Below are 26,983 nucleotides of genomic sequence, written 5' to 3'. Positions count from 1 at the left end.
TCCTCTCAATTTTGCTGTGAATCTGAAACTGTTCTAAAAAAATAAGTTTACTTTTTAAATATTCAATAAAATTAAGTTTCTAAAGATCTTTTTAGTCATACTTTATATAAGATTGAGAACATATCGATTGCCCAAATAAAGAATTACTATTACTATCATTACCATTCATAATTATAGTCATAGTAGAACCTCGGAGAAGGAGGTTGATAAGGATAGTACAGGGGCTTAAACCCTCTCCCACCATTCCCACCCCCACCCCCACCCATGTACTCCTAACACTGTGGCTGAGAGTAGTAATCTATTGGCCTAAGAGTCCTGGCCACACTGGGAGTGTGCAATGACAGACACTTCTATTTCTACTGTAGCACTGACCATTCCCTTTGATAATTTCATTAAATTTCTGTCTCAGCCACCTGATGATATGATCTGGGAAGACAGGAACCCCGTCCTACTCAATTTAACATCCCAGACCCTGGTACAGTGCTGGGAACATGGTAGAAGCCCAATAAAAGTCTGCTGATTGAATAGAAGAAGTGAAAGAGCAATCATTAGATAGTTGCTTTAACAGCCACATGTGTTTTAAATATGGTCTTTAAATATTCAAGTGTAACAGGGTTTGAGAAAATATATCAATTAAATTTAGGAAATGTGCAACATGACCTGTTTCGAAATGGCTAAACAGCTAACGAAAGTCTGACTACATCCACAGAAACAAGATGCTCATTGTACAGCCCCGATGGGGTTGTGTGAGCAAAATGCAAAACGGGGTCAATCGTGTGATTTTTCTAGAACAGTTGCACATTTAGCCAAGGACTACTTAGTCATTATTCAAAATTACAGGGTGTAAAAATCTCCCTTAACTTTTTCAGTTATAACTACAATTACATCTACAAAATCTACACAATGCTTTATAGACAAAACTGTGTCCTCTAACAAGTATTCTTTTACTAGGAAGCTTAGAAAGAAGACATATGAATGTGTCCCAAAGGAAACCCAGGCACTGCAGTCATTCTGTACCCGTCTGAAGTCAAACCTCCATGTCATCACAAAATCAGACTCCTCTGACATTTAGAATCTTGTTAAAACCCAAGGACTCTGAATATTTCTTTAGGGCAACTCAACATACTAGTAGTTCTCTAGTTTTCCTCCTTTAAGAAAAAGCCATTAAAGGTTTGGGAATATGGATGAACTATATATTAAAATTCCTTGAAAATAGGGATTTTATAAATAAATGTATCCAACTTATTCAACAATTTATTGTTAAGTAAAATTCACTCTCTAAAAATACCACTTACCATGATTTTATTTTTACAAAGAGTGCGACCCTTATTGAACTTTCCAACTTGGTTTCCCTTCTAACTTAATTTTTTCAAAGTATATAATTTGGTAAGTTTTGACATTCTTTAATTATGGCAAAATACACATAACATAAAATTTACCATCTTAACCACTTTTCTAACTCATTTCTAGAATTGGTACAATTGTTACCATAGGTCAGACTCAGAGAGTTGACCTTCTGAAAGAAGTGTGGTGTCGCCGTTATTAAAGGGCTCTGGCCAGGAATAGGCCTACTGTGATAAAATCCTCGAAGGATTATTCTAGAAACATGAAATATGCGAAGAAAATGTTCATGTATTCATACAGATAAATCTCAAACACATAATGCTGAATGAGAAAAAGTAGGTTACTGAGGATATACACAGTTTACATAAGTGATGTTTTTTAAGTTACACACCACCACCTATTATTTTGACATATATGTACACAATGCACACACACAGATTTAAAGGTATAAATAAAATTAGAGCATTCAAAGACAAGGGTGAGAAGGCTATATAGAACACCAGACAGTGGTTCCGTCTGGGAAGAGAGGCAGGGAGGGAGGGTGGGTTAGGAAGCCTACCGAGGCTTCAGCTGTGTTTGCCGGTTCCGGTCTGCTCCAGCCCCACTGCGGAGGAGGGAGATTCAGTGGGAACAAAGCCACGTCCCAGCTCTCGCACAGCAGACATGCTCGTGGAGGGAGGCAGACAGAAGACAAACAAACACACACACTGTTAGGTGGTGAGAAGTGGTACCGAGAGGAGGGTAGAGGCTGATGAAGGCGGCTATTTCACACAGGAAGGTCAGGAGGGCGTCCCACATAATGTGGTGTTTGTGCAAACAAAGAATGACATGGGACCATGTGTTTTTATTGGAGAAAGGCTCTACATCTATAAAATTTTACTTTGTTTTTATTTTAAATAAATATTGCAAAGTGTTAACATGTGTTCCATCTCAGTGGTGGGCTCATGGTTGTTCTCTGTTCAAAAAGTTTTTTCGCAATAAAACAAGATTTTTGAAAAGAAAGCCCAGTACCATCGATTTCTGAAAGATTGAAAGGAAGGATATCAGACAGCTCTAGATTTCTTCCAAATAAAGTATCTTGAGCCTGTGACTGCAGATCCTGTTTCCTTAGGGGGTCCTACATATCGGGGGCCCCTGAAAAACAGCTAGTATTAGGCAACGCTTCTTCCTAACCATTAGGTTGTGCTTGCTTGCTTATCTGCCTGTATTCATCTGCCTTGGTGTCCTGAATAAAGCATTTGTGTTTCCTGCTTTGAAAGAGAGAGGAAGCAGGAGACGAAGAGCCAATCCAGCACATGTGTGTTAAATACGGGGAATGGCGTGTACACGAAGCGAGTGAGGACACGAGATGCAAATCTACATGAAGCGCTGATGACAAACAGCACCTGTGGAAGCTGGAGGGAAAGCACGGTGTGTGTACTGGCGAGCCAGAGCTGCCATGTACCGCAAGCTCCAACGTCAGCCCTTCCCCTCCCTCCTCCTGGAGAAAGGGAGATAGTGTCTTAGTGTTGGCCTTTTCCCACAGGATCGGCAGAGAGGGGGTGGTGGCGGGTCGCAGCTACCAGAATCCCTCAGACCCTTTTCGGGGGAGAACATAAATTGACTAAGAAAATGCATGAGGAAGCATATGGGGCATCGGCTCTAGCAATACCCCCATCAAGTATTTAATAAACATTTGGTGAATAAATGAAGGAATAAATTAATTATTTATTTATTGAGATTGCCTAGTTGCAATGTTACATAAATGTTTTTTTATTGTTGTTCTCAGAGCATTTCCTAAGTCACAGAAGTCTCACTCACTGTGTCAGGGATGGCTGCTTTGCCCCGACATCTCTTTCTGTGTCATAGTAAATACATATTTTTAGCTGAGTACACAAAGGAATCTGTTCTTGGAGGAAGTGTCTTTAAAAAGAGGCATATGCCCTCCTTCTTGCCAGCTGGAATTTGGATGGGATGGCTGAGTTCAACTGGTCATTTGAGGCAATGGGACAGCAGCCACCCGCCAGGGACAGCAGCATGGAAGGAGACAAGACTGGTTCCTACCACCATGGAGCACCATGCTAGCCCTCGACAGCCTGTCTCTGGACTTGTTGTACAAGGGAAATAAATAACGTTTTATTTTACTCAAACTACTGAATTTTAGCAAAGTAAATTTCTATTCTACTAAAATTTCTATTTCACAATTTTACTGTTACTGATTTTTCTGTATAATGCAGTCAAATCTAATCCTAACAGATATCACACACATTAGTTCAGCCCCCTAATCGTAACCTTATCAAAAGTTTGTTGTCGCCCTGGCTGGTGTAGCTCAGTGGATTGAGTGCAGGCCTGCAAACCAAAGGATCGAGGTTCGATTCCCATTCAGGGCACATGCCTGGGATACAGGGCAGTTCCCATCAGGGGACCCATGAGAGGCAACCATACATTGATATTTCTCTCCCTCTCTCTTCTCCCTCTCTCCTCTCCCTTCCCCTCTAAAGATAAATAAATAAAATCTCAAAAAAAAGTTTGTTGTCATGCCCATTTTATAGACAGTGAAATGAGGTCCCTGGCTTACTCAAGGACAAACAGAATGCAAGGCTTTGGCCTCTGAGCTAAATCCAGAGCTCTTTTCCTGGCACTACAGTTGTATTTTGGTGTCACTGATGGATATGTACAAACATAAAATACACGGTCCAGCACAAATAATGCCCTTTTTTATCACAAAATCTTTTATTACGAAATCATAAGAATGTAATTCTGTAACATAACAACATCACACTCGAGCACACCATATGACATTTTAGGTGAACTATTCAAATTAAAACTATAAATTATTACACCCATATTATTACCCTACCAACTACACCCAAGCGGGCATTACTTCTGCCAGGGTATGTGAGGCAGGGACATCCAAGATTTGGTTGGGAAGGAATAATATTGGAAACTGGGTACATGTAGGTGGGAGTAGGGAAAGCCAGTAATGAGTTGAGAAAGGGAACCAAAGAAGGAGAAGGTGGCCTGTGTTACACTCGGGATGACTTCCGAAAGTGCACAGCAAGAAGCCCGTAACTGTCCTGGACTGTCTGCCAGGAACATCCTTTTGAGCAGGGAGTTGGAAAGGGACATGACTGCAACCAGCTATGCAACCCCTTGGGGGAAACCCTCCCGACCCCCCAGGCTTCTACCCTAATTGAAGGACATATATATTTAAGGTCTTTNAGGTGGGAGTAGGGAAAGCCAGTAATGAGTTGAGAAAGGGAACCAAAGAAGGAGAAGGTGGCCTGTGTTACACTCGGGATGACTTCCGAAAGTGCACAGCAAGAAGCCCGTAACTGTCCTGGACTGTCTGCCAGGAACATCCTTTTGAGCAGGGAATTGGAAAGGGACATGACTGCAACCAGCTATGCAACCCCTTGGAGGAAACCCTCCCGACCCCCCAGGCTTCTACCCTAATTGAAGGACATATATATTTAAGGTCTTTGCATTTCTTTTCTCTCTGAGTCAGGAATAGTAATAATATATCTACAAAACTAGAGTTGGGAAGCCCTCTGGCTGTCATAATTAATAGTTACTTAATATCTGAAACCAAAAGCAACATATCCTTGGTAAAAATCAGGCCCTGCACAGCTAATTTATCTATAATATACCTTCTATTCTTTTAATTTAAACATGCCTTTTAAGAATACTCTGGGTATTTTGGCTGTCTCTGCCCAATTCATTTTTTAAATATGAGTCATCTATTTTCCACAAAGCTTTAAAAAATGTTTCTGATTACAAGTATATTCTGATCGCAAAAGAAAACCAAAAAGTGAAAATTTTCTGGTAGCTTTTAGTTGATTTCCAACCTTATTGAAACTAACAGTCAAAAATTATTTTTTGGACCCCAAATAGCTAAAACAATCTTGAGAAAATAGAACAAAGCTAGAAGAATCACATTTCTTGTTTTCAAATTATATTACAAAGCTATAGTAATCAAAACAGTATCCTACTGCAAACAAAGAGACATAGATCAAGGCAATAAAACAGCTGGAAGATAAACCGCCACACATATGCTCAACTAAATTATGACAGAGGAGCCAAGAATCTATAATGGGGAAAGGACAATCTCTTCAATAAATGGTGTTGGGAAAACTGGACATGCAACATGCAAAGGAATGAAATTGGACCATAAACAAATATGAACTCAAAATGAATTAAAGATCTGAATGTAGCCCTGGCTGGTGTAGCTCAGTGGATTGAGCACAGGCCTGCGAACCACACGATCGCGGTTCAATTCCCAGTCAGGGCACATGCCTGGGTTGCAGGTCAGTTCCCAGCAGGGGACTCACGAGGGGCAACCATACATTGATATTTCTCTCCTTCTCTCCTTCCCTTCCTCTCTAAAGATAAATAAATAAAATATTTTTTCAAAAAAAGATCTGAATGTAAGACCATTCCCATTCAGAATGTAAGATATGAATGTAATCAATGACTTCAGTTACATGTGGACTCTTTAAAAAACCCTACACATATGGAGCAGACTGGTGGCGGTGGGTGGGAGGTGGCCCAACTGGGTGAAGGGGGTCAAAACATACAAACTCCCATGTACAAAATAAATGTCACAGAGATTTAGCGTTGAAGATGGTAACTATAGTTAACAATACTGCATTGCATACTTGAAAGTTGTTAAGGAAATAAATCTTAAAAGCCCTTACCACAGGGGGAAAACATTTGTGACTATGTCTAGCAACAGATGTTATTATTTTCCCATAATTTATTATATGAAATGTGGTTCACATACTAAGTAAAATGACATAAAATTTTATAATATTGCCATCTAGAATCTCATCCATATACATTTTCAGTCTCCAATATCAAAGAAGAGAGCCCCCCCAAATCCCCCCAAAAGGGGGGAGCATGATGTAGGAGACAAGAACTCTACCGAGACGGCAACAGCTCCTACCACGACTTTCTCAGGCTCTTGCTAATACCAGGAGAACGACCCCAGGGACGTAATAAAAAAGGGGAACACCTCTTTTCTTGTCACTATGAGTAGTAAGTACTATGCCACTGGACCATACTTACAGTTAGACAAACACAGTAAGTGCATTTTAAAAGTCATATCCTTAAGTTAAATGTGAGCAAGTGTGGAAGCTGACTCGTTGACTTTCTTGTGCGTGTATTTTATATAAGTGCCTTTGTTTTTACTATTTATTAGCATACTATGTGATCGCTGTAAAAAATCTCTGTAATACACAGAGGATTCAAGAAAAAAGCAAAAACCCCACTACCCAGATTCAATCATCTTTAACTTCTTGGAGAAGGTTCTTGGAAACCTCTTCTCATATTTATATGTATATATGATGTATGCTGTTTAACAACTGGCTGTTCCACTCAATAACATCTCTTGAAGGTTTACCTATTACTGAATATGCAATAAGTAAAAACTGAGACAAATCACCCTTTTTAAAGATAGTATGATAATATCACATATGGATGTACTGTGATATATCTAAAAAACTATGGTAATTTCCAATTTCCTATTATAAACCATATCCCAAAAAACATTAGATATAGATATAGATGATGGAGATACAGAGTCAGAGACACAGATAGAGACATATACAACGATTTCCCGTAGAGTAAATCCTCAGGAGTCTTTTTGCTGTTGTGTTGAAGGGTGTACACAGTTAAATGTGGTAGAGTTAACCTAAACCACCCTCCAGGGCCAGTCCAAATTACACTCTCCCCAAAAAGGGACTGGAATGTCCCTTCACCTACACCCTCCTAGAGATTTTATTTTCATCTTTGTTGATCTGACAGGTAAAGAATGACACTATGTGGCTGTTTTATATGAATTCTTAGATGTCAGATGAGGGTGAGGCTAGACATATTTTCATACATGTTTTGGCTATTTACATTTTTCCTTTGGTGAGTGGCCTCTGCATATCCTTGGCCCATTTCTCTATTTGAATGTTTATCTTTTTCTAAGGAATTTGCAAGAGTCCTTTGGAATATTAACACTTTTCCCATATATTGTACATATAAGATCTGTCCGGAAAAAGTCCAGTCATTGTTAATATAACAAGAACAGTTTGGCCCTGGCTGGTGTAGCTCAGTGGATTGAGCGCGGGCCTGCGAACCACACGATCTCAGTTCAATTCCCAGTCAGGGCACATGCCTGGGTTGCAGGCCAGTTTCCAGCAGGGGACTCCTGAGAGGCAACCATACATTGATATTTCTCTCCTTCCCTTCCTCTCTAAAGATAAATAAATTAAAAATCTTTAAAAAAAAAAGAACGGTTTGCACAACATCAGTGTAACCTGGCAGCCAAGGAGAGTGGACTGGAATGCACATGTGTGAACCATGACAACTAAACTGTACCAGTCAGTGGGGGTGTCAGAAGCCACTGAGTGAGCACGTGTACTATGTGTACTCAGTCATTGCCTTCCAAATGACTGAGCCAATAGAGCAATGAATCTGCATCAAATTTTGCAGCTATGGCAACTAGTGATTGGCAGCTTCAGCATGACAACACACCCACTCAAGCATTGTGTCTTGTGCAGAGTTTTTTATAAAACATCAAATCACCCAGGTGACTCAGCCCTGCTACAGCCCAGATTTGGCACCTTGTGATTTCTGCCTTTTCCCTGTGATTTCTGGCTTTTCCCAAAACTAAAATCACCTTTGAAGGGAAGAGATTTCAGAACATCAATGAGCTTCAGAAAAATACGATGGGGCAGCTGGTGGTGACTGGGAAAACTGTGTAAGGTCCCAAGGTGCCTACTTTGGAGGGGACAGAGGTGTCATTGTCCTTTGTACAATGTTTCTTGTATCTTCTTCAAATGTCTCTATTTTTTTCATTTTACATAGCTGGACACCTTCTGGATAGACCTGGTGTCTCTAGCTTATCTTTTAACCTTGTTTATGGCCATTTAGTATATAAAAGTTTGTTGTTTTTATATATCAAAGGTAGCCACCTTTTCCATCATGATCTTTATCTTGGCTGGTATGCTAAGGAAGTCCTGCCCCACACCAAGATAGCAAGAACATATCCACTTTGTTGTATTTATACTACTTTCATATTTGTATTTTCTACCTCCAGAATTTATATTTGTACAAGAAATTCAGTAAGGGTTCAGCTTTATGTTTTCACCAGAGTTGTCTCATCACCATTTATTAAATAATCCATCTCACCCCAGTGGTTTCAAACGCTTCCTTTCGTTTAGACCAAATGTCCATATGCATGTGAGTCTAGTTCTGGACTTTAATCTGTGCTATGAGTTTGATGGCCTAGTTGTGCACCAGTAACACACTGTTTTAATGGCCATAGCTTTGCAATCTGCTTTAATATAGGTTGTGAAACTCTCCTCACTGACTTTCAAGGGTTTCCTAGCTAGTCTCACATGTTTATTCCTCTAGATTACTTATTCCGCTGGATTAAGTTTAGAATAATCTTGTCAAGCTTCCCCAATAAATCCTACCACCCAATTCAGTTTCACTGAATTCCTATATTAATTTCAAACAACTGGGTTTTCTTCCCATCTCAGAATAATATAGCTCATTTATTCACATTTACAGCCTCTTCCCAATTTAATATCTAAAAAAGGACCATTCCTATCTTCTATCCTGAAGATGTTTACATCCTCAAGCCCCTTACAAAGTACACCTTTCAATTGTGAGATTTTTCTTTGCGCTGTCAAAAAGGCCTAACAATTGCAAAGTTATAACAATGCCTTTAGATTTGGAATGTTTCTGAAGCACTCATTTCCGTTGCCTGGAGGCTGCAAATTGCATATCATTGTAAGATTGCTCCTTCAACCCCCAAGGCCAGTGCAAGGGAAATGCGGCCTCAAGCTGCTGAGCTCATACGGACGGTAATTAGGAATGAGCCTCTCCAGACCTGCCTTTGCACATGCAGCCGGCCGTGAAGCCTGCCCAATGCCGTCTGGAGATCATGAATCATTATCTACGGGGACACAAGTCATGGCCTCCAAACCAGGGCCCCTGCATTCTGGGCAGGGGTCCAACGAGGAGCAGGGGGTGTGGCAGCTTGCCAGGCACGTGCTGTGACATGGGGCACCCACCCTCAGGATGAAAAGCTCCCCTCTAAGGGCAGTGAGGGGACCACTAAGCTGCCCCCCAGGGCCAGGGAGGCAGAAGTACTGTCAACACTTGAGGAGCGGCGCCCTCGATCCGGGATCACACTCTGGACTTCCCGGTGCAGGTAGCTGGAGAAACTCGAACTGCCGAGGACTGGCTGATCTCACCCACGGTTAGCGCACAGGCGGCCTGCAGGCCGGATTTGGCCCGCGGATGTGTTTTCTTTGGCCTGCACCCTGTTGGACCATTTTTTTGGAACCAACATTTAACAACTTAGAGATTTCCTGTATTTTCTCTTTAAAACCTAAAAAGTCTGGGCCACACCACGCCTGCACTCCTGTGCAGCAACACTGGGTGAGAGTGTGGCAGGGATCACACCCGCTGACTGTCTGACGTAGGGGGCACCCAGGTCCCTCTGCTAACAAAGCATCTTGGGTCTTCCTTCTCCTGTCCAGTTCTTCATTGAAAAGGAAAAAACAAAGGCAAATGTACATAGGTGATGGAAAATACACGAAAAAATCTGAACTTAAAAGGCTGTGCTATCTAGTTTGTATTTCTAATAGTTGGAGAATTTGACATGGCACAATGAAGCTGAGAAAAATTTAGAGATATATTAAATTTATCACTTGAAGTTCGTTAATTAAAGTCATATTGTACCCTTTGGGTGGACTCAAAATATATATTTTATTTTGAAAAGAAATAGTGCCAATTTCTAGTGATAAACTAAACAAGTCACGAGGATACGCAGCATGAGAATGACAGTTAAAAATACCGTGTTGCATCTTTGAAAGTCGTTAGGAGTAGGTACTGAACATTCTCATCACAAGAAAATATTTGTAACTATGCATGGAGATGAATGCTTACCAGACTAACTGGTGATCACTTTGTACGCGTACACACACACAAGAACAAACTGCAGGTTTACGGTCAGTAATGTATCTTGCTGTGTGAAAAAGTCCCCTCATCGAACAATGTCGACATGGCCTCTTATTTCTCAGTTGGGTCATCAGAGGCCACGATCACCCAAAGCGAGGCCCTGCGTCCAGAAGTGTGGCCTGAATGGTTTCACCCTCTTCGTTCCCTGTGAGTTCTTCACCAACATAAGCACAGCGCTCACTTCGAGATTTGTTCTCCTATAGTCACATATCACCCCTTCCGTCCTGGAACTGGACAGAGTAAGCAACATGCGCCGATACACCTGGCCAAACCCTATGGTTACATAGTCAACATTAACAGCCTGACACACACACGGCTTTAAAAAATCAACTTGGTACAACCCAAGTGTAAAAAGATATTCTTAAGACCATTAGAACAAAATAAAATTGAATACACACACTAGGCATTAGAGGATATTGAGGAATTATTATTCATTTTATTTGGTATGATGGTGTGCATGTGCGCATACTCATATCTCTTGGTGATACTTTAAAGAAGAAATAAACACCATGGGTTTGCTAACACAGGGGACTAACAAATCTTAGAATTGCTGTCTTTTACAGTTGTAACAGACTTTGAATGTCATCTAGGCCAGGCATGGAAAAAGCATTTCGATCTACAGGCCAACCCCAAGTTAATAGCACTGTGCTGAGAAGAAATTTTGGCCTTTTCGAGTCAAAGAAAAAAAAGCCACAATCCATTAGTGATGTCGGCCAAGGACCCGAGTTAGCAGAGTGGGGCCACATGTGCTATTATTAGTCACCGTGAGAACTTCCAGGCTAGTGGTCTTTCCAGGAGCTTATTCTTTGTCAAGTTAACTCATTACTTCTTTAGACAGCTCTGTCTATTAAGTTATGTGTTATATTTTGAGCTGAAATCTTATTTCCTGTAGCTTAAAACCACATGACATAATGATTAAGTTTAGTTCCATTTTAACTCGGCAGTGTTGGAACTATTTGGGAACATTCTCCTGTCCTACCCACAACTAAAACGTCACTGGCTCTTCATCAGCCCCTCACAGGGCGCAGTCTCCACCCTCTGTCCTCACCACGCGCCCCGGACAGGCACCAGCCTGTCTCCTCCCTGCTCCGCTGCGGCACAGCAAAGCTGTCGGTGGGCGTCATGTTGCCAAAGCATCACTCCAGAAATGCCTTACAGAGTTCGATCTTTGGCTTTCAGAATCTCTGCCTTCGTTTTTAATTCAGATATTTAATCTTGAGCTCAATTGGGTTAGTCTGTTGAAACCTTCTAAAATCTTTCTAGTTACCAGCCACATCTGGGTCAATTGAAAAAAAAAAAAGAACTCATGGACATGGACAACAGTTTGGTGATCGTGGGGGTGAGGAGTCAGGTGGGTGGACATAGAAGAGCGTATGGGGGAATAAATGGTAACGGAAAAACTATGATAAAAAATGAACTATTGCCCCGACCAGTACGGCTCCATTGGATGATGTCCCACAAAGTGAAAGATCACCTGTTCAATTCCTGGCGTGGACACATGCCTGGGTTGTGGGTTCAGTGAGACCCCCAATCAGGCACGCACGAGAGGCAACCAATCCATGTTTCTCTCTCGCATTGATGTTTCACTCCCTCTCTTTCTCCCTCCCTATCTCCTCTCTCTAAAAACAAATAAATAAAATCTTTTAAAAAATGAATTATTCACCTGGCTGATGTAGCTCAGTGGATTGAGCGCAGGCCTGCGAACCACACAATCGTGGTTTGATTCCCAGTCAGGGCACGTGCCTGGGTTGCAGGCCAGTTCTTGGCAGGGGACTCACAAGAGGCAACCATACATTGATATTTCTCTCCTTCTCTCCTTCCCTTCCCCTCTAAAGATAAATAAATAGAATATTTAAAAAAATAAAAAATAAAAAATAAATTTAAAAAAATGAACTATTCAAAAAAAATTAATAAATAAATGGATTTTCCAGAGCATACCACTGTCTTCCCACATTTCCTAGTCCTGGTATGCTGCTAGCCAGAGAAAGCACAAAAAAGGACTCAGAGGACCCTTCCTGATCCTTCAGTGGCTTCTCAAATCCACCGACAGGCTTTCAATCTTACTGAGAGAACTTGCAATCTTACATCTAAGCTACACACTCTGAGACAACTTGTCCTCATTGGCAGAATGAACAATGGGCCACTGTAGATTGGCTCCATGTAAGTACCAAAGGAAGCTTTCGTCGTTCACTCAACATGTGTCGCAAGGACTGGACTGGGCAACTGAGGAAATGAGAATGAAGGACATAGTGGCCATGTCAGCAAGTACATAGTATCTCAAAAGTAAAACACATAAATAACTCAAGTAAAGCGGTCAGTGAGCTACAAGGAGCTATGGGCGTTGAGAGAAGGGGTGGGTTTCTTTGGTTTAGTTGAGGAGATGGCGGTGAAGCCAGCAGAAAGGAAGTGGTATTAGTACAACTTAACAGAGGAGGCAAAAGCAGGTGGGACTGGAAGAGAGGAGAAGTGAGAAAAGAATAAACACCAGTGGGTGGAGTAATTTGATTCAGCTGAAGCACAGGGTGCACGAATACCATCAATGGGAAATAAAGTTGTATGTCCCACTAACAGGGGGCTCTTCCACTATTTATTTCCCTTTCTCGACATTTAAATATACTGGTTTGCAGCCTCTCTTCCTTCCTGCAATGAATCTCCAGGCCGAGGTTTCTAATCCTCATTTGTCTTCCATCTCCCTGTTCCCCTTGGTAACCACCACTTCCCCTAGACTACCTAACCTACCCCCAGCAAGAGAGCCCATGTGACTGATCCCTAAGGAGTGTTGGCAAAAGAAAAGCATGATGTTCAGGCAACAGCTCAGGGTCTACGTCATACCTAATAACAGAGTGGGGACCGAATCATCTTCTTCGTGCTCACCTGCGGAGGGGCAAGGGGCAGGTGACCAGGGAGCCTACGGAGGAGTGAGTGGAGGTGGGAAGTACAGCACAGGGAACACGGTCAGTGACTGTGTGGGGCCAGGTGGGCACCTGAAACACTGGGGGCCCGCCCTGTAAAGTGCATGACTGTCCAGGGGTGTCCAACCTCTTGGCACCTCTGCGCCACACTGGGAGAAAAGTTGTCTTGGGCCACACATTAAATACACTGCAACACATAATCACAAAAAATTTCATAATGCTTTAAGTAAATTTATAATTTTGGTTGGGCTGCATTCACAGCCATCCTGGGCTGCACATGGCCCGTGGGCTGCAGGTGGACACCCTGGACCACTATACTGTACGCCTGAAACTAGTACAGAATAATGCTGAATGAAAACTGCAATTGAGAAAAAAAACTTAAATATCCCCCCTCCCCCCCCCCCCAAAAAAAAAAGAGGCATGAGCAGAGGAAAGGGACTGTGGACCCTGGAGAGCCATATGATCAACCCAAGGAACTCGGCTTTCCTGTGTTTGTTCATTCATTCTTTCAAACACTCATTCATTCATTTATCCCTGTCCCTCCTTGCACCCCCCCTTCCCTGCTGCCATACCTCTAAGGCCCACAAATCCGAATTCCACAGCAGTGCCCCTTAGGCCTCAGCTTCCACATCACTTCATCAGCCCCTTGTGATTAACCTGGGCCCATACAGAGCCCCTTTCAAAAATGCATCACAGTGTGACTTCTCATCTGGTGACTTCTCTGCCACCATGCAAGCTCCTTGATGCAAAGAGCCATCCTCTTACTGCTGTGTCCCTGGGACCAAGCACAGTCTCAACTCAGTAAGTAGCTGGTCAATGAATAAAGAACATACTACACAGAAAACTGGTGTCGCCTGAACTCCCTAGGATTCTGTAAGACCCAAGGTTGTTATGGCCAGGATTGCTAACTATTCACCAACGTTCATTTGCCCCGACTCCTCTGGGACAAGGCTACACTCGCTTTCTAACCCCCCTTGTAGTGGGGAGCAGATATGCCTGAGCTCTGGTCAACGCGATGTCAGTGGAAGTGACTATTCCACTTTCCCACGGACCCATTAAAATCCTCCCATGCTTTGCTTCCACACTCTTCCCCTCTGGCTGGACTGGAGACGAGCCCTCGGGTCACCTGAGAAGCCACGTGTTGCTCCCTGGGACCCTACGGGGAAAAGAGCCACCCTCTAATCTGTTCATAAAAGGACTAAACTTCTCTTAAATGTTTGAGCCATCACACACTTAGGAGTCTGGTTGCTTTAGTAGTTAACCTAATCTAACGAACCCACTCAGTGGCAGCTGCAACTAAGCTCGCCCAACCTTCCTCGGCCAGCAGCTGCCACTTTTCCAAGGAGAAATGGAGGCCCTCCGGAATCGAGTACAATCTTCCTCCCGTGCGTAAGACTGAACAAAAGTTCTTTTCGCTTGTGATCTTCAGGAAAAGATACTGACCTTGCCTTAGGCTGGCCTGGGCTTGGGCCACAGCCACAAAATAGGCTGGGCCAACTCCGGTGACGCCAGAACACTGCTTGCCTTGACCCACTCAGAAGTACAAGTCACACCCCCCAGATCTTGGCCAAACGCCCAACTGCCTCCTCCAGCAGTCTGGCCCTGGCCTCATCGGTGCTTACTTTGCAAAAATGCCACAAAACACGGCCCCGTTGTTCTCAGGGGAGAAGCTGCCAAAAGCTTTTTCCGAAAGCCACAGCAACCTGCACTGCCTCGGAGCAGCAGCGCTAAGTAACTCGCCTACTGCATAAAGCCTCCAGCAGAGCCCAAAGAGATGCAACCAGAGACAGAATTCATTTCCCCGTGGCAAAGCTCTTCTCACACCGCAGATGTGTTTGCCTCTTGCTGTTGTCTCTAGTTAACGCCAGAGACTTCAAAGAGAACTCCTCTCCCCGATGGGCTGGAGCATTTAGGTAATTGAGTTCCATTAATAGAATTAGTAGCACGTACTGCATACAATTGCTTGTTCAACTCGGATCTAGGAAACGATTAAACGCGTAAATTATTGACTAACTTTTTTTTTCCACTGCAGGTTTGTTTATTTTGAGAGCTTCCCAGTACAATGGTTCTTAATCTTTTAGGAGTTATAGGCCCTTTTAATAATTTGGTGAAATGTCCTGACCCCGTTCACAGAAAAATATAAACATGCACAAGTGCACATGTATATCATATACGATTTCACGTATGCACAGGATGTCTAGTTCATGGACACTTCAGGGCAGAGGTCAACAACTTTTCCTCAAAAGGGCCAGAAGGTAAGTATTTTTGGCCATTTGGGCCACATACAGTCTCTGTCATAAACACTCAACCCCTTGGTTGCCACGCAGAACAGAAGCTGACAGGGCTGTGTTCCAACAAAACTTTATTCATAGACACTGAAATGTGAGTTCCACATAGTTTCCATGTGCCCTTGAATATTAATTTTCTTTGCATTTTTTTTTTGGCCATTTAAAAGCTAAAAACCACTCCTCACTGGCAGTATGAACAAAAACAGGTGACACATGTGACGTGCCTGTCACCCCCCGCTATAGGGTGTGGGTTCTAGATACGGAAGTATTACATCTTTATTTTCGCTAACTTCTAGTGGGAATTTCACATTTTCTTCCACTGTGAACGTAGGGAGCAAATCTCAGCAGTGTCAGCAGTAATGGACTTGGCCACCAGCAGAAATCACAGGTACGTTCATACCACGTGGGAGTCGTTCCAAACAGCACAGAATACTGATCGTGTGCCTCACTATTTCTAAATTTTGGTCATTGTTCGACCTTCCGCTGTATCTTGCTATTTAAATGTATTGCTAAAGAAGCACATATGTTATTGTATCACAGCTATGACTTTAATATTTTGATAACCGTATCCCAGTATCATTGATTCCCCTTTTAACCCTATACACTTCATTTTCTGGATTTGGAAACAGAATTCTGAGCAGCAGTCCTGAGCTGCCACCAAACACCAACGAGGCGCCCCATACAGACAAGGCTCCGAGGGCCGAGTGGGCGAAGCCGCAGCATCACCTACCAGAGCATTGACGTCCTCTGTTTTGTGGATGAGCATCCGTATCTCCTCCGGATCGCCGCTGAAGATGGCCTGGACCAGGGGGGGCTGTGAGCACAGGAGAACTGGAATTACAACGCTAGTTAAACACATCTGACCGTATTCAGAGGCAGATGGCTGGAAAATTTCACCCCCCAAAGTGGATTCATTCAACAATTGCCAATTAGCAAACAAGGAGGAATATGGCTCAGACCCACACTCACTAGAAGTCTCGTGGGGAAGACATCTGCACAAAGAAATGACTGTCATACGATTTGAAATCCGTGACAGACAGTCACATGTAACCAGGGGCTATGAGTATAACATGAAAATCACCAGCAGTTGAAATTGCCCTTGACCAGCCCTCAAATTCCCCATCAAGGAAACTACCAAATCCGTGGGTTCGGCATACGGTCCTCCTGCCGTCCTGCCCCCTCTCGTTGCACGCTGTCCCCTGAAAGCCTCAAACAATCCCATTCCTAGAGGATTAACGGCCACGTTTCTGCTTTGGCCACTGAATGCCGCCTTGTTGGAAACCTTTGCAGTCATTCCCAAACATGTCCCACAGCTTTAGCCAGCGATCACTGAATATTTTACACACGATCACACCCCACTGCCCGTTCAGAGGATGTGGTACAATGGCGGGTTAAAGGAAGGAGGGGCATTACTGAGTGCATCTTACTGAAACACCTACACTAAACAGGATCCAACACACAGCAGATAGATTTATAAAGTGTGACAGAAACATGACTGAAAGAGAAACTAGCTCTGCTGGGGGCAGGTAGGGCGAGGGAAAGGGTGCACCCAGAAAAGCATCATGGGAGGCAGCTCGCTGACTATGAGTTTGCAAACAGGCAAGGAAGGGCATGCCAGGCAGAGAAATGAGGGTGTGCAGGTGTGAATATACAGAGAACCTGGAATGTCAGAAGTGCTGCCCAGAGTGGTGACCAGAGGGTGGGGTGAAGGGGAGCAAGTGGTAGGCTCTGGTTGGTGCTGGGCTTGCCCCATGTCACGAAGAATCCTGTTCAAAGCCAGCTCTACCCCCTGCCAGCTTCGTGCTGAGTGCATTTCCCATGCATGACCTGGGGTAAGTGCGATCTTTGCTGCCCAGCCCCTCACAGGGCTGTTATTAGGAACAAATGAGTTACTCTACGGGAAAATCCTTTGTACCCATACAACCCCACACAGTAACATGTTTTCATCAAGAAACGTTTAACAATGTGAATATAGAATATTTGACCCTTTTTTCAAACTTTCAAAACCTCAGCAGTTACACACACACACACACACACACACACACACACTCATTCATTCACTGACAACTGTTGTTAAAACTCTAGTCCTACTAGGCAATTAGAGGATAGTTTCCCAAACTTGTTTGGCCACAAGAACCACCTGAGATCCTTGTTAAAACAACATCCCCAGATCCCTTCCCTGGAGATTCTGATTTAGTATGTGTGAGAGCCTGTGCATTTAGGTTTTTAATAAACAACCACTGAATTCTTAGAAAGTGGCAAACACCAGCTCAAGGTAAAATCTTTAGCATTGACGGCCTCAATCTCCTATCTATGTGAGAATCCCAGTGCTCATTTTTCCTACAAATTTTCTTTTCTCTTTTTTACCATCTAGTTTGCCTTTCTTACAGGTTTTAGTGGCGTTTCTTGCTAATTGGCAGGACGAATATAAGTATTATCGGCGGGATAAATAAGGTCTGTCTGGAAGGTACCAGCTACGTAATATGAAAAGGAGAGATGCTTATTGAATAAGACACAAGATGCAGGAAACACTGTACACAGGACAATGATACTTCAATCCCCTTTTGGACCTCACACAGTTGTCCCTATCACCATCAGCTGCCCCATCGTATTTTCTTGAATCTCATTGACAATCTGAAATCTCTTCCCTTTCAAAGGTGATTTTAGTTATGGGAAAAGCCAGAAGTCACAGGTTCCCAAACCTGGGCTGTAAAGGGAATGACTCACCTGAAATTTGATATTTTGCAAAAAAAAAAAAAAAACTCTGCACGAGATGTGATGCATGAGCAGGTGTGTTGTTGTGAGGAAGCTGCCAATCACCTGTTGCCCATAGCTGAGGCCCTCTGAGTCACCCAAATAGTTTCCAGAGGAATGTTCAAGCTTAATGCAAAATCTGATGCAGATTTCGCTCAGCCATTTTGAATTCGAAGCCACACAGCACACACGCTCACTCAGTGGCGTCTAACGCCCACACTGACTAGTACAGTTTAGTTGTCACTGTTCACACATGCACATCCCAGCCCTCTTTCCTTGGCTGCCGGGCTACATGGATGCAGCACACACTGTTCTCGTTACACTCACATAATGGCCGGAATTTTTCTGGACAGATCTTGTATATACTAAAAGCACTTGAGCAAATGCTATATTAAAAAAATGTTAAATCATAGATAAATATTTCAATATGCCAGGCACTTGTCCAGTTTTCCCCTTTGCTATAAAAGTTTCTTGCAAGTGAACAGATGTATCTCTTTTTTTGCCCAGAATACTCTGTCAGTTCTACCTTTCAGCCAAGGTGTATGATTGGAGATAAGTTCTCAAATTGCCAACAGTGAAGTTGCAGAAAAGAAGACTTGAAAAGAATGCAAGTTTTCTACGAGCTCCATACAGCTGGTTGCTCTACCTGAATGAGAAGACCCTGCCACTGCCTGCTCACCCAGTCTCGCTGCTGTCTGCCGCAGGGCAAGGGCTGTATGTACTTCACGTGAACACAGAGTCTGGCACAAAGTCAGGATTGCGACGAAAATGTTGAATCTTGTTTATCAGTCTCATAATCCTCTATCGGCTGTGCTCCTGGCCAAAGGCTTGTGTGCACCTTTCTGCCTTTGTGAACTCCGAAACAAACAGCCGACCTTAATAACCATAGGGCGACAAGCAGAGGCAGGGCCCAACCAGATTTCAGTGCTAAGTCAACAGTGATCAATGAACATTTGAGAAGTTAAGGTGCTGAGGAACCAACCCGTCCCCATAATTAATGCACCACTAGTCAAGCACTCAAAGGAAACACAGCGAGGTAAGAAAAGCCTCTCGTCACTCATGAGAACAAGGAGTGTGTGCAGATATCCTGTTGCATTCAGTCCTCACCCTTCTCAAGAAAGACAAGGGTTCCAAGCAAGCGCTGGAATGTTGCCAGGGAGAGCCACCGGCAAAGATGCCAGGTGAGGACGCCAGCACGGCCCTTTAGCGGGGAGGGGCGTGGAGAGCTTCCCAGACACCTCTTGGCACAGTCCCTGAGACTGTTCTGAATCCCCAACAGAGGGCGGCGTGCACACTTGCCCAACACCTCCTCACTCTGCTAAATCTGCTTTGGAGAGAATTGTCAATGCACAGAATTCCCAGCACCCATTGGGAAAGAGAAAATGAGCTGCTGTTGTAACATTTACAGTATTTCAGTCACACATTCATAGATATACCCACATGTACATGCCTACATTTGCACAAGTCCCTATATTTGTGTGTGTGTGTGCACAGAGATGTATGTTGATTCACATACAAATCCCTCACACTCACTGCGGAAAAGTGCCTGTTCTCCAAAGTCCGGCTAGATCTCCAAGCCCTGGCTCGGCCATTTAGCTACTGTGGCATCACCGTCCTCACCGCTGTGAGTCTGAGCATCATAGCGTTCCAACCAGAACTTCGCAGACACATGCTTTGCCTGAATGAAGCTTTGGGTTTGCACGGATGTTAATTCTTGAACTAAACTACTGTGACTCTTGAGCAAGTTGGTATTTTTTTTAAAACCACTATTATGTTTTCTTTTTTCCCCTATACTCCCCACCCTGCACCAGAGAGCACTCTGGCATTCCCTGTTGTCGGGACTCTAATCCGATCCTGCAGTTTTATTTTTCCCTAGGTACAAACACTGACTCTGAGAATAAATATTTGTAAAAAAGATGTATCTAAATTCTGTCTCAATCATATCATGTTAAGAAAAGGTAACTATCCTAATGACATTATTCTTGCTCATAAGTATAAAGTACTTATACTTTATTCATTACTAATTGTTAACCTGTATCTTTTTAGCTTTGGCCTTGCTCTTAATAAAGCTTAGAAGCAAGATCTTACCTAGAAAATGCAGAGTCCTAACTAAGCCTTGGTGTTGACGAGTTTTTCATTTTGAAGTTTCACACATACAATACCAGTGTATACAAAATCAAAGTACTTTGTGTGCAACAGAGTATGAAGTTGATAAATAAAAACTTATAACAAGAGTCAAAGTTATGAAAAATAAACAGTGGCAGAAAAAAAGAGAGAGAGAAATTCTGGCACCATGAAAACTTTGATTATCGTTCCCTAAAGAAATCTGAACTCTCTTTCAGGGGAAAAGGGGAAGGATTTACAGGAACAAGTATAAAGAACACATGGACAACAACTAAAGGGGGTGGAAATGGGAGGGAGGTGGGGAGCACTGGGGGGGTGGGCTGGGATGGGAGTAAAAGACAGAAAACTGTACCTGAACAATTAATTTTTTTAATTGTATTTATTTGTAGAGAGAGGGGATGGGAAGGAGAAAGAGTGGGAGAGAAACATCAATGTGTGGTTGCCTCTCATGTGTCCCTTAATGGGGACCTGGCCTGCAACCCAGGCATGTGCCCTGACTGGGAATCGAACCAGCAAACCTTTGCTTCACAGGCCCACACTCAGTCCACTGAACTACACCAGCCAGGGTACAATTAAATTTTTTTAAAAGAAATCTTAACTCTTAAGAGAAGTATGCAGCCATTTCAGCTTCAATCACTAGAATTTTCTTAGCTTGCTTAGCAGCTGTAAAGTGGAAATGACTGCCCTGTGCTGTGGATACTGTCATAGTCCCTCACATAGACTCACAAGGCACAAGAATCCTTCCTGGGCTACTTTACTAAGGGTACAAGTGGGTTCAATATTCAGATGAGACCTACCCTGTTGTAACATCACCAACTACCCACACCCTACCATCTTTGCTCGGAGTGCCGACTGCTGTCTTCTTATTTTTTTAATTTATTTTTATTTAATTCTTATTCAAGTACAGTTTTATATTCCCTGCCCTGCCCCCCCAGTGCTCCCCACCTCCCTGCTGTCTTCTAAAGGTGACTGCCTGCAAGGCTGAGATGTGCAGAGCAGAGCAGAGAGCCCCTTGAATTTGGCAGCCATTATAAATGATGCAGCTAGCACTGCTAATACTGGAAACTGAAAATGGATCAGCAAAACGTTAGTTTCTCTATGCACTTCCCCTATTAGCCCATATGATGCAACATTTCTCAATTTTATCCTCAGTCTTTGAAAACGAACTGATTAAATACCTGATTGCCACAAATAAAATGTTAAGCACAGACTGAGACGGTATTCTCAAGTGTTGCAATACAGTTACAATTCCACTAGGGGGAGCAAGATGGTAATTTGTTACCTGGGAGATAAATGTTCGGGTTGTGTAATTAAGAAAAGCACTTTATTCAAGACATAAAAGAACTCAAGCATCTGAGCAAGTTCTTAGTAAACACACACACGCCCTTTACACACCAAAAGAAAAAAAAACAAACTTTCTTATTGATCCCTGAAAGTCTAGGTTGCTAGGGGAAAGTATCATTTGAAAGTATCATTTCCATCATTGCTAAACCCAATTCAATCATTCCCTCAATTCCACTTTTAAAAAGTGCCTCTAACAGTTTAAGAGCAAAGCCCATCCTGGTTTCTATGGAGAGAGTGCGGCCAGTGTAGAGTATGAACTCCAACCTGCAATTAGGTCATAGGTCCCTCCAAAATCCACCGATGAAAACCACCTTATGTAAAGCACCAATTTGATTTTTGCTAAAACTTTGTATGGGGCACTTCACACTCTGTGTGTCAGAGCTGGATGTTCCTTCCCACTCGTTGGCTTTGGAAGACAAACAGAGTGACAGGGGCCGTCACGGAGCATCTGTATCTACAGTCAGTGGTAAGTAGTCCAAGAAGACGCTCCAGCCATTCGTTCCAAATTCCTGGTGTGCTGTATGTCTTTTTCTCATTTCGATTGGGCAATCAGAGGCTCCACGTATCAAAGAAAACATCTTGAATTCTAATCAGGAGTGGGTGTTGGGAACCAATCAATAGCCAAGAGGAAAAAAATTATATTCCGAAACATCTGTCCACACTTGAGTATTCTGAGTCCGGGACGTCATTACAGCAAGCTGGAAGCTTGTTTTAGTAGCTAATAGCTGATGCAGCAATAATCTGGCCATATGAAACAGTCAACTTATAGGAACATGCTGAAACACTTCATTAAATAAGAACTGGTTTTTGAATGAGGCAGTGCTTGCATTTTTACAAAAGGACAATAAAAATTTGTTCGAGTCGCTAAATTTAATGGACAGAACTTGTCAGCTCCATTCATGTGGGCCCGGCTGTGTGATCTGCTGAAAGCATGTCGTTACATGCTTCCTGAATACAGATCGCTCTTCACTCAGGGAGAAGTTCACGCCATCTCAGAAAGATAATGATCATAAAGCCAAAATCTGTTTCCTTTAAGAACTGTACAAAATATATTGAATCCTCATAAACATCTTTTAAAGATTTTATTTATTTATTTTTAGACAGAGGGGAAGGGAGGGAGAAGAAGAGGAAGACAACCATCAACGTGTGGTTGCCTCTCGCTCACCCCATACTGGGGACCTGGCCCACAACTCAGGCATGTGCACTGACTGGGAATCGAAACAGCAACACTTTGCTTCGTAGTCCAGCGCTCAATCCACTGAGCCACACCAGCCAGGCCCCATAAATATTTTTTAATGCAGGAATACATATCTGAAAATGTCCCCTACAAACTATGCTGCAGAGCAAATGTCTATAACATTTCCAATTATTATTAATAACAGAAAAACCAAAAACTCCCAAGTATCGGTAACATCCTCTCTATATGTAACTATTCATGAACTCTTTAAGCTATGGAAAAATAACTATTTTTAGTCAGAAGATAGAAAAATAATATATTATCTAACCTTTCCCAAAACGAAAATAACAGAGGCATTGATTACAGCTATTTAAGGACCAGTTATCCAGTTCCGGGAACATGCACATCCTCTGCGGCACCTTCCTCTCTTGAGACCCCCCTGGGCTATTTTTCTGCTCTTGGATACAAGACTACTCACTACCACTCTCCCCAACGGACAGCAAACCTGAGGAAAAGTGAAACCCAGGCACCCAGAAAAGGTTGGGCAAAAGGAAGTGATGAAACAACAGCATCGGTTAAGTTGAAATCTGGAGGCAATGTTGATTTTTACAGGCCCGAGATCGTTTTTTTTCCCCCCACTAGGGGCTCAAGGTATAGTCTCAGAGTGACCTGAGATGACTTCCTAGCCATAGTCTTCTCATCTATACAGTGGGGTTATCATAGTCGTTTTATAAGATGTGTTTGTGAAATCACACAATGTATGTAGCATCCCTTGTACAGGGCGGGATGCCTAATGTGCCCTCAATAAAGAGAACAATTAGTGTTGGCTTCGAGTTGAGAAGTTTACAAACTTTGGCAGTCCAGTGTATTTATATCCATCTATGTTACAACAGGAAAAATGAGGGCTCTAGGGAGATTTCCTTAAAAACTACAGAGCAAATAAGTAGAGTTAGAATTAGAACCCACTCAACACCACTTGTAAAGCAGAGGGACCCATCCTAGTGGGCGAGAAGTTTTTATGAGCAGGGGTGCAAAACTCAAACTGAGCCTTACTTGTCCTTTGTTATTACCCTGGGCAAACTCAAAAATACCACACCACCTCTCTATACTTAGAGACCTAATTTATAAAACCAAAATCAAAGCAACTCACGAGAATACTACATCATCTTTCTTTGACCCACCAAAGTGTGCCCCTATTCATGTCCACTGGATGGGGTGTGAAATCATAATTTTACTATTGAAGGTTATCATAAATGTGTATACAGTTATACTGCTCATTTATGATCCTCTGGCGGTCATAAGGGAGATTCATTCCATCTGTCTAGAGTCAAATGATTTGTGAAGGGGTCAAATGATTTGCCTGTTAGAGCAAAAGTTAAGACTAGACTTAGTTTTCTTGCTTCTTGAAGTTTAGTACTTTCTCTCACATGTCACATTAATACAATGCAGTGCAATGAATATAGTATATTTTATATAATTCACGGTCATGGATTCAGCCTCAGTTTCAATGTATTTTCTATAGAGAAATATCATACACCATATGACTACGGACAAATGTCACCACATATATTCTCTTTACATGCAGGTATGTATGTACCACATAGTGAAAATACATATGTACCTATTTCTAGATACAGTGAGTCTCAACAAAGTAACTAACAATAAAACAATCTTGCCAAAAGTTAGAAAACAAACAGCTACAATCTTTCAAAGTAAGGAGCTCAATGTGGACTGGAGTTATCTGAAAGACCAAGAAGGTAGGTGTTAAACTGGATTTTGAAGAATGAGACTGGAATAAATCGTTCCTGTTGAAGACTAATAATGCAGATGTTGTAAAAGTAAAGAACTGACTGGGGAGAGCCAGCAGAAGGAATTTTAACCTAGTCATGTGGGCAAACAGGAACTGGAGTCTTGAGCAAGAGTTTATGCAAACATTTAAGCTGTCCCCAGTGTGCACTGGACATCGAGGGAGTTGAGAATGGAGCCAGCAAACCCACACAGTCAGAAGACTACTGCCATCCTCCAAGGCAGGATAGGAAAGAACTTTCTGGTCTTCCTTTATCTCACGTTCCCCAACTGCTACTTACAGGGATATGTGTAGTGGAAACAACAGATACTGTTTTCAGTTCTTTGATGTTGCTCCATTCCTGGATGCGAGCTTGGCTCAGCATCTTGGCCGCTTTCCGATGCTCTGTAAATAGAGCCCAAATCTCCTGCCCCGAGACACTAATGTTTCCAGGTGAAATCGAGGTTACTTCCTTTAGTTCCTGGAACACTTCCATTTTTCCCCTACAGGACCTCTGCGGAAGTGAGCTCTGTTTTGTCAGACTTGTCACTTGATCACTGAGTTTCAACCATGGCTTTTCAAAAATAAGCCACATCCATAAAGAGAAACGCAAAGCAAAACAAGGCGGATGCGCTTTGCCAAGTGCCGTATTTTGACTGGGATCTGCTGCCAGCCCTCCACATCTTGTTTCACTCTGTCTCGCTGCAAATGGTTTGAGATCAGTTCTAAACGTTAGCTAAGTTAATTAAACAGCATCCTGGAGTTAACTTTTACAGGAAGTTAATTTAAATAAGAGCACAATGGATCCAAAAGGTGAACTCATAGCAGAATATTTAAATTGGTGTAACCTTAATAAAACAAAAAGAACAAAATCCTTCTACAACAGTTTCCTGTTTTAAAAAATTATTGTAGAGGTTTTATTTATCTTAGTTTTGCTTACATTCTTTTATAACTGTATCTTGTAACACACTGAATTCATATGGTTTCAAATATGAAAGGTGATTTAATAATGTTAATCGATATAAGGCATTCCAGTAATCTTTGTGGGAGAAAAAAAATCACACACTCAGAAGATGATGTTCAGGATAATAAGTGTACTCAGAGTAATTTTTTTTGGCTGTTCGAATGCAGAAAGCGGTTCCCAGCTTCAGGATGTATTGTACGAACATCTTTTTATTAATGCCCAGTATGTACATCCCTTATCACAAGAAGGGCAAACATAAATCAGTATTCTCTATACACATAATCAGACATGATCTATAACTACAGTAATATTTTCTCATAGTTGATAGTAATTATCATTTTTGAGAATCTCAGAAACTGGAAGCTAAACAACGCAATTCCAGAGTCCCTTAAAAACAACAACAAAGTCAGTGCACAGAAACAAAGGCATCCATCAAGGTGGTGGGCGTTACGTGCCGTGTTCCAGGAGAATGGAAAGACCACAGGGGCGACGCACGCATCACCCAATCACATAAAGTCATTCATGACTTGGGCAAACTCCAAATTGGCTGTGCCTGAAATGTGTCAGAACCCGGCTTCTTTCAAAACACCAGGAAGCCACTTTCTGCCCAACCAAGGCTTTTCAAAGACCATGACAGCTTTCTCTGAACTCTCCTCCTTCCTTTCCGTAGCTCTTTTTCTTCGAATTCCACATGTACTCCTTGGAAAAGGAAACAGCGGTCAAACTCTCACCGCCCCTCACGTGCAGCCAGGTGGGGGAGCAGGAGGTGTGCAAAATGGAGTCAACTCCCTGCTCTGGCTGCTCAAACACCCTCCAGCCGAAGGTGCAGAGCTGCCCGGGGCCGCCATGGGTCTCCCCGCCTGAGAGGCCTGGAGGGTCCCCTGCTGCCCACCGCACCAGGGGGGTCATGGGAATGCAAATATCAGAGGTTCCCTTGGTGCGGTCTTCCAGGAAGATCCTTCTCAATCTCCCCGCTCAGTGTCACGGCAGGGGTGATCAGGGACAGAGGCCAAAAGGAAATGATAAGACAGCAGGAAAAGAGGAGTCCAAAAGACTGAAAAACATTAGATACCATAAAATGGCAAAATTCGCAAAAAAGAATGGTCACATGGTATTTGCTTACAGAGCCACCACCTCAGTTCATATTTCCTTTTTCTCTGCCAGGAACCCCTCCCAGCAACAGATGAAAAATGTGTTTTTAGAAAATCAATCTGGTAAATTTCAGATAGCCATATCTGATACAATCCAACAAAGACGGATTAAAAATGTAAGAAATTTACTAAGCATAAG

General features: G+C 42.7%; 1 protein-coding gene across 9 annotated transcripts in view; it reads right to left on the bottom strand.

Annotated features, from left to right (window-relative positions):
• The window catches only part of ANKRD44 (ankyrin repeat domain 44), a 316,425-nt gene that overhangs the window by 189,376 nt on the left and 100,066 nt on the right, over positions 1–26,983 (bottom strand). For all 9 annotated transcript variants that reach the window (XM_037043709.1, XM_037043702.1, XM_037043703.1 and 6 more), the window contains exon 2: positions 16,275–16,358. In XM_037043709.1, coding sequence (XP_036899604.1) covers positions 16,275–16,358 — 84 coding nt within the window. The remainder of the gene's footprint in view (positions 1–16,274; positions 16,359–26,983) is intronic.

The sequence above is a fragment of the Sturnira hondurensis genome, unplaced genomic scaffold, assembly GCF_014824575.4.
Source record: "Sturnira hondurensis isolate 20B ecotype Veracruz unplaced genomic scaffold, ASM1482457v3 Scaffold0004136, whole genome shotgun sequence".
Taxonomy (NCBI): domain Eukaryota; kingdom Metazoa; phylum Chordata; class Mammalia; order Chiroptera; family Phyllostomidae; genus Sturnira; species Sturnira hondurensis.
This window is presented reverse-complemented; position numbering and strand designations above follow the sequence as displayed.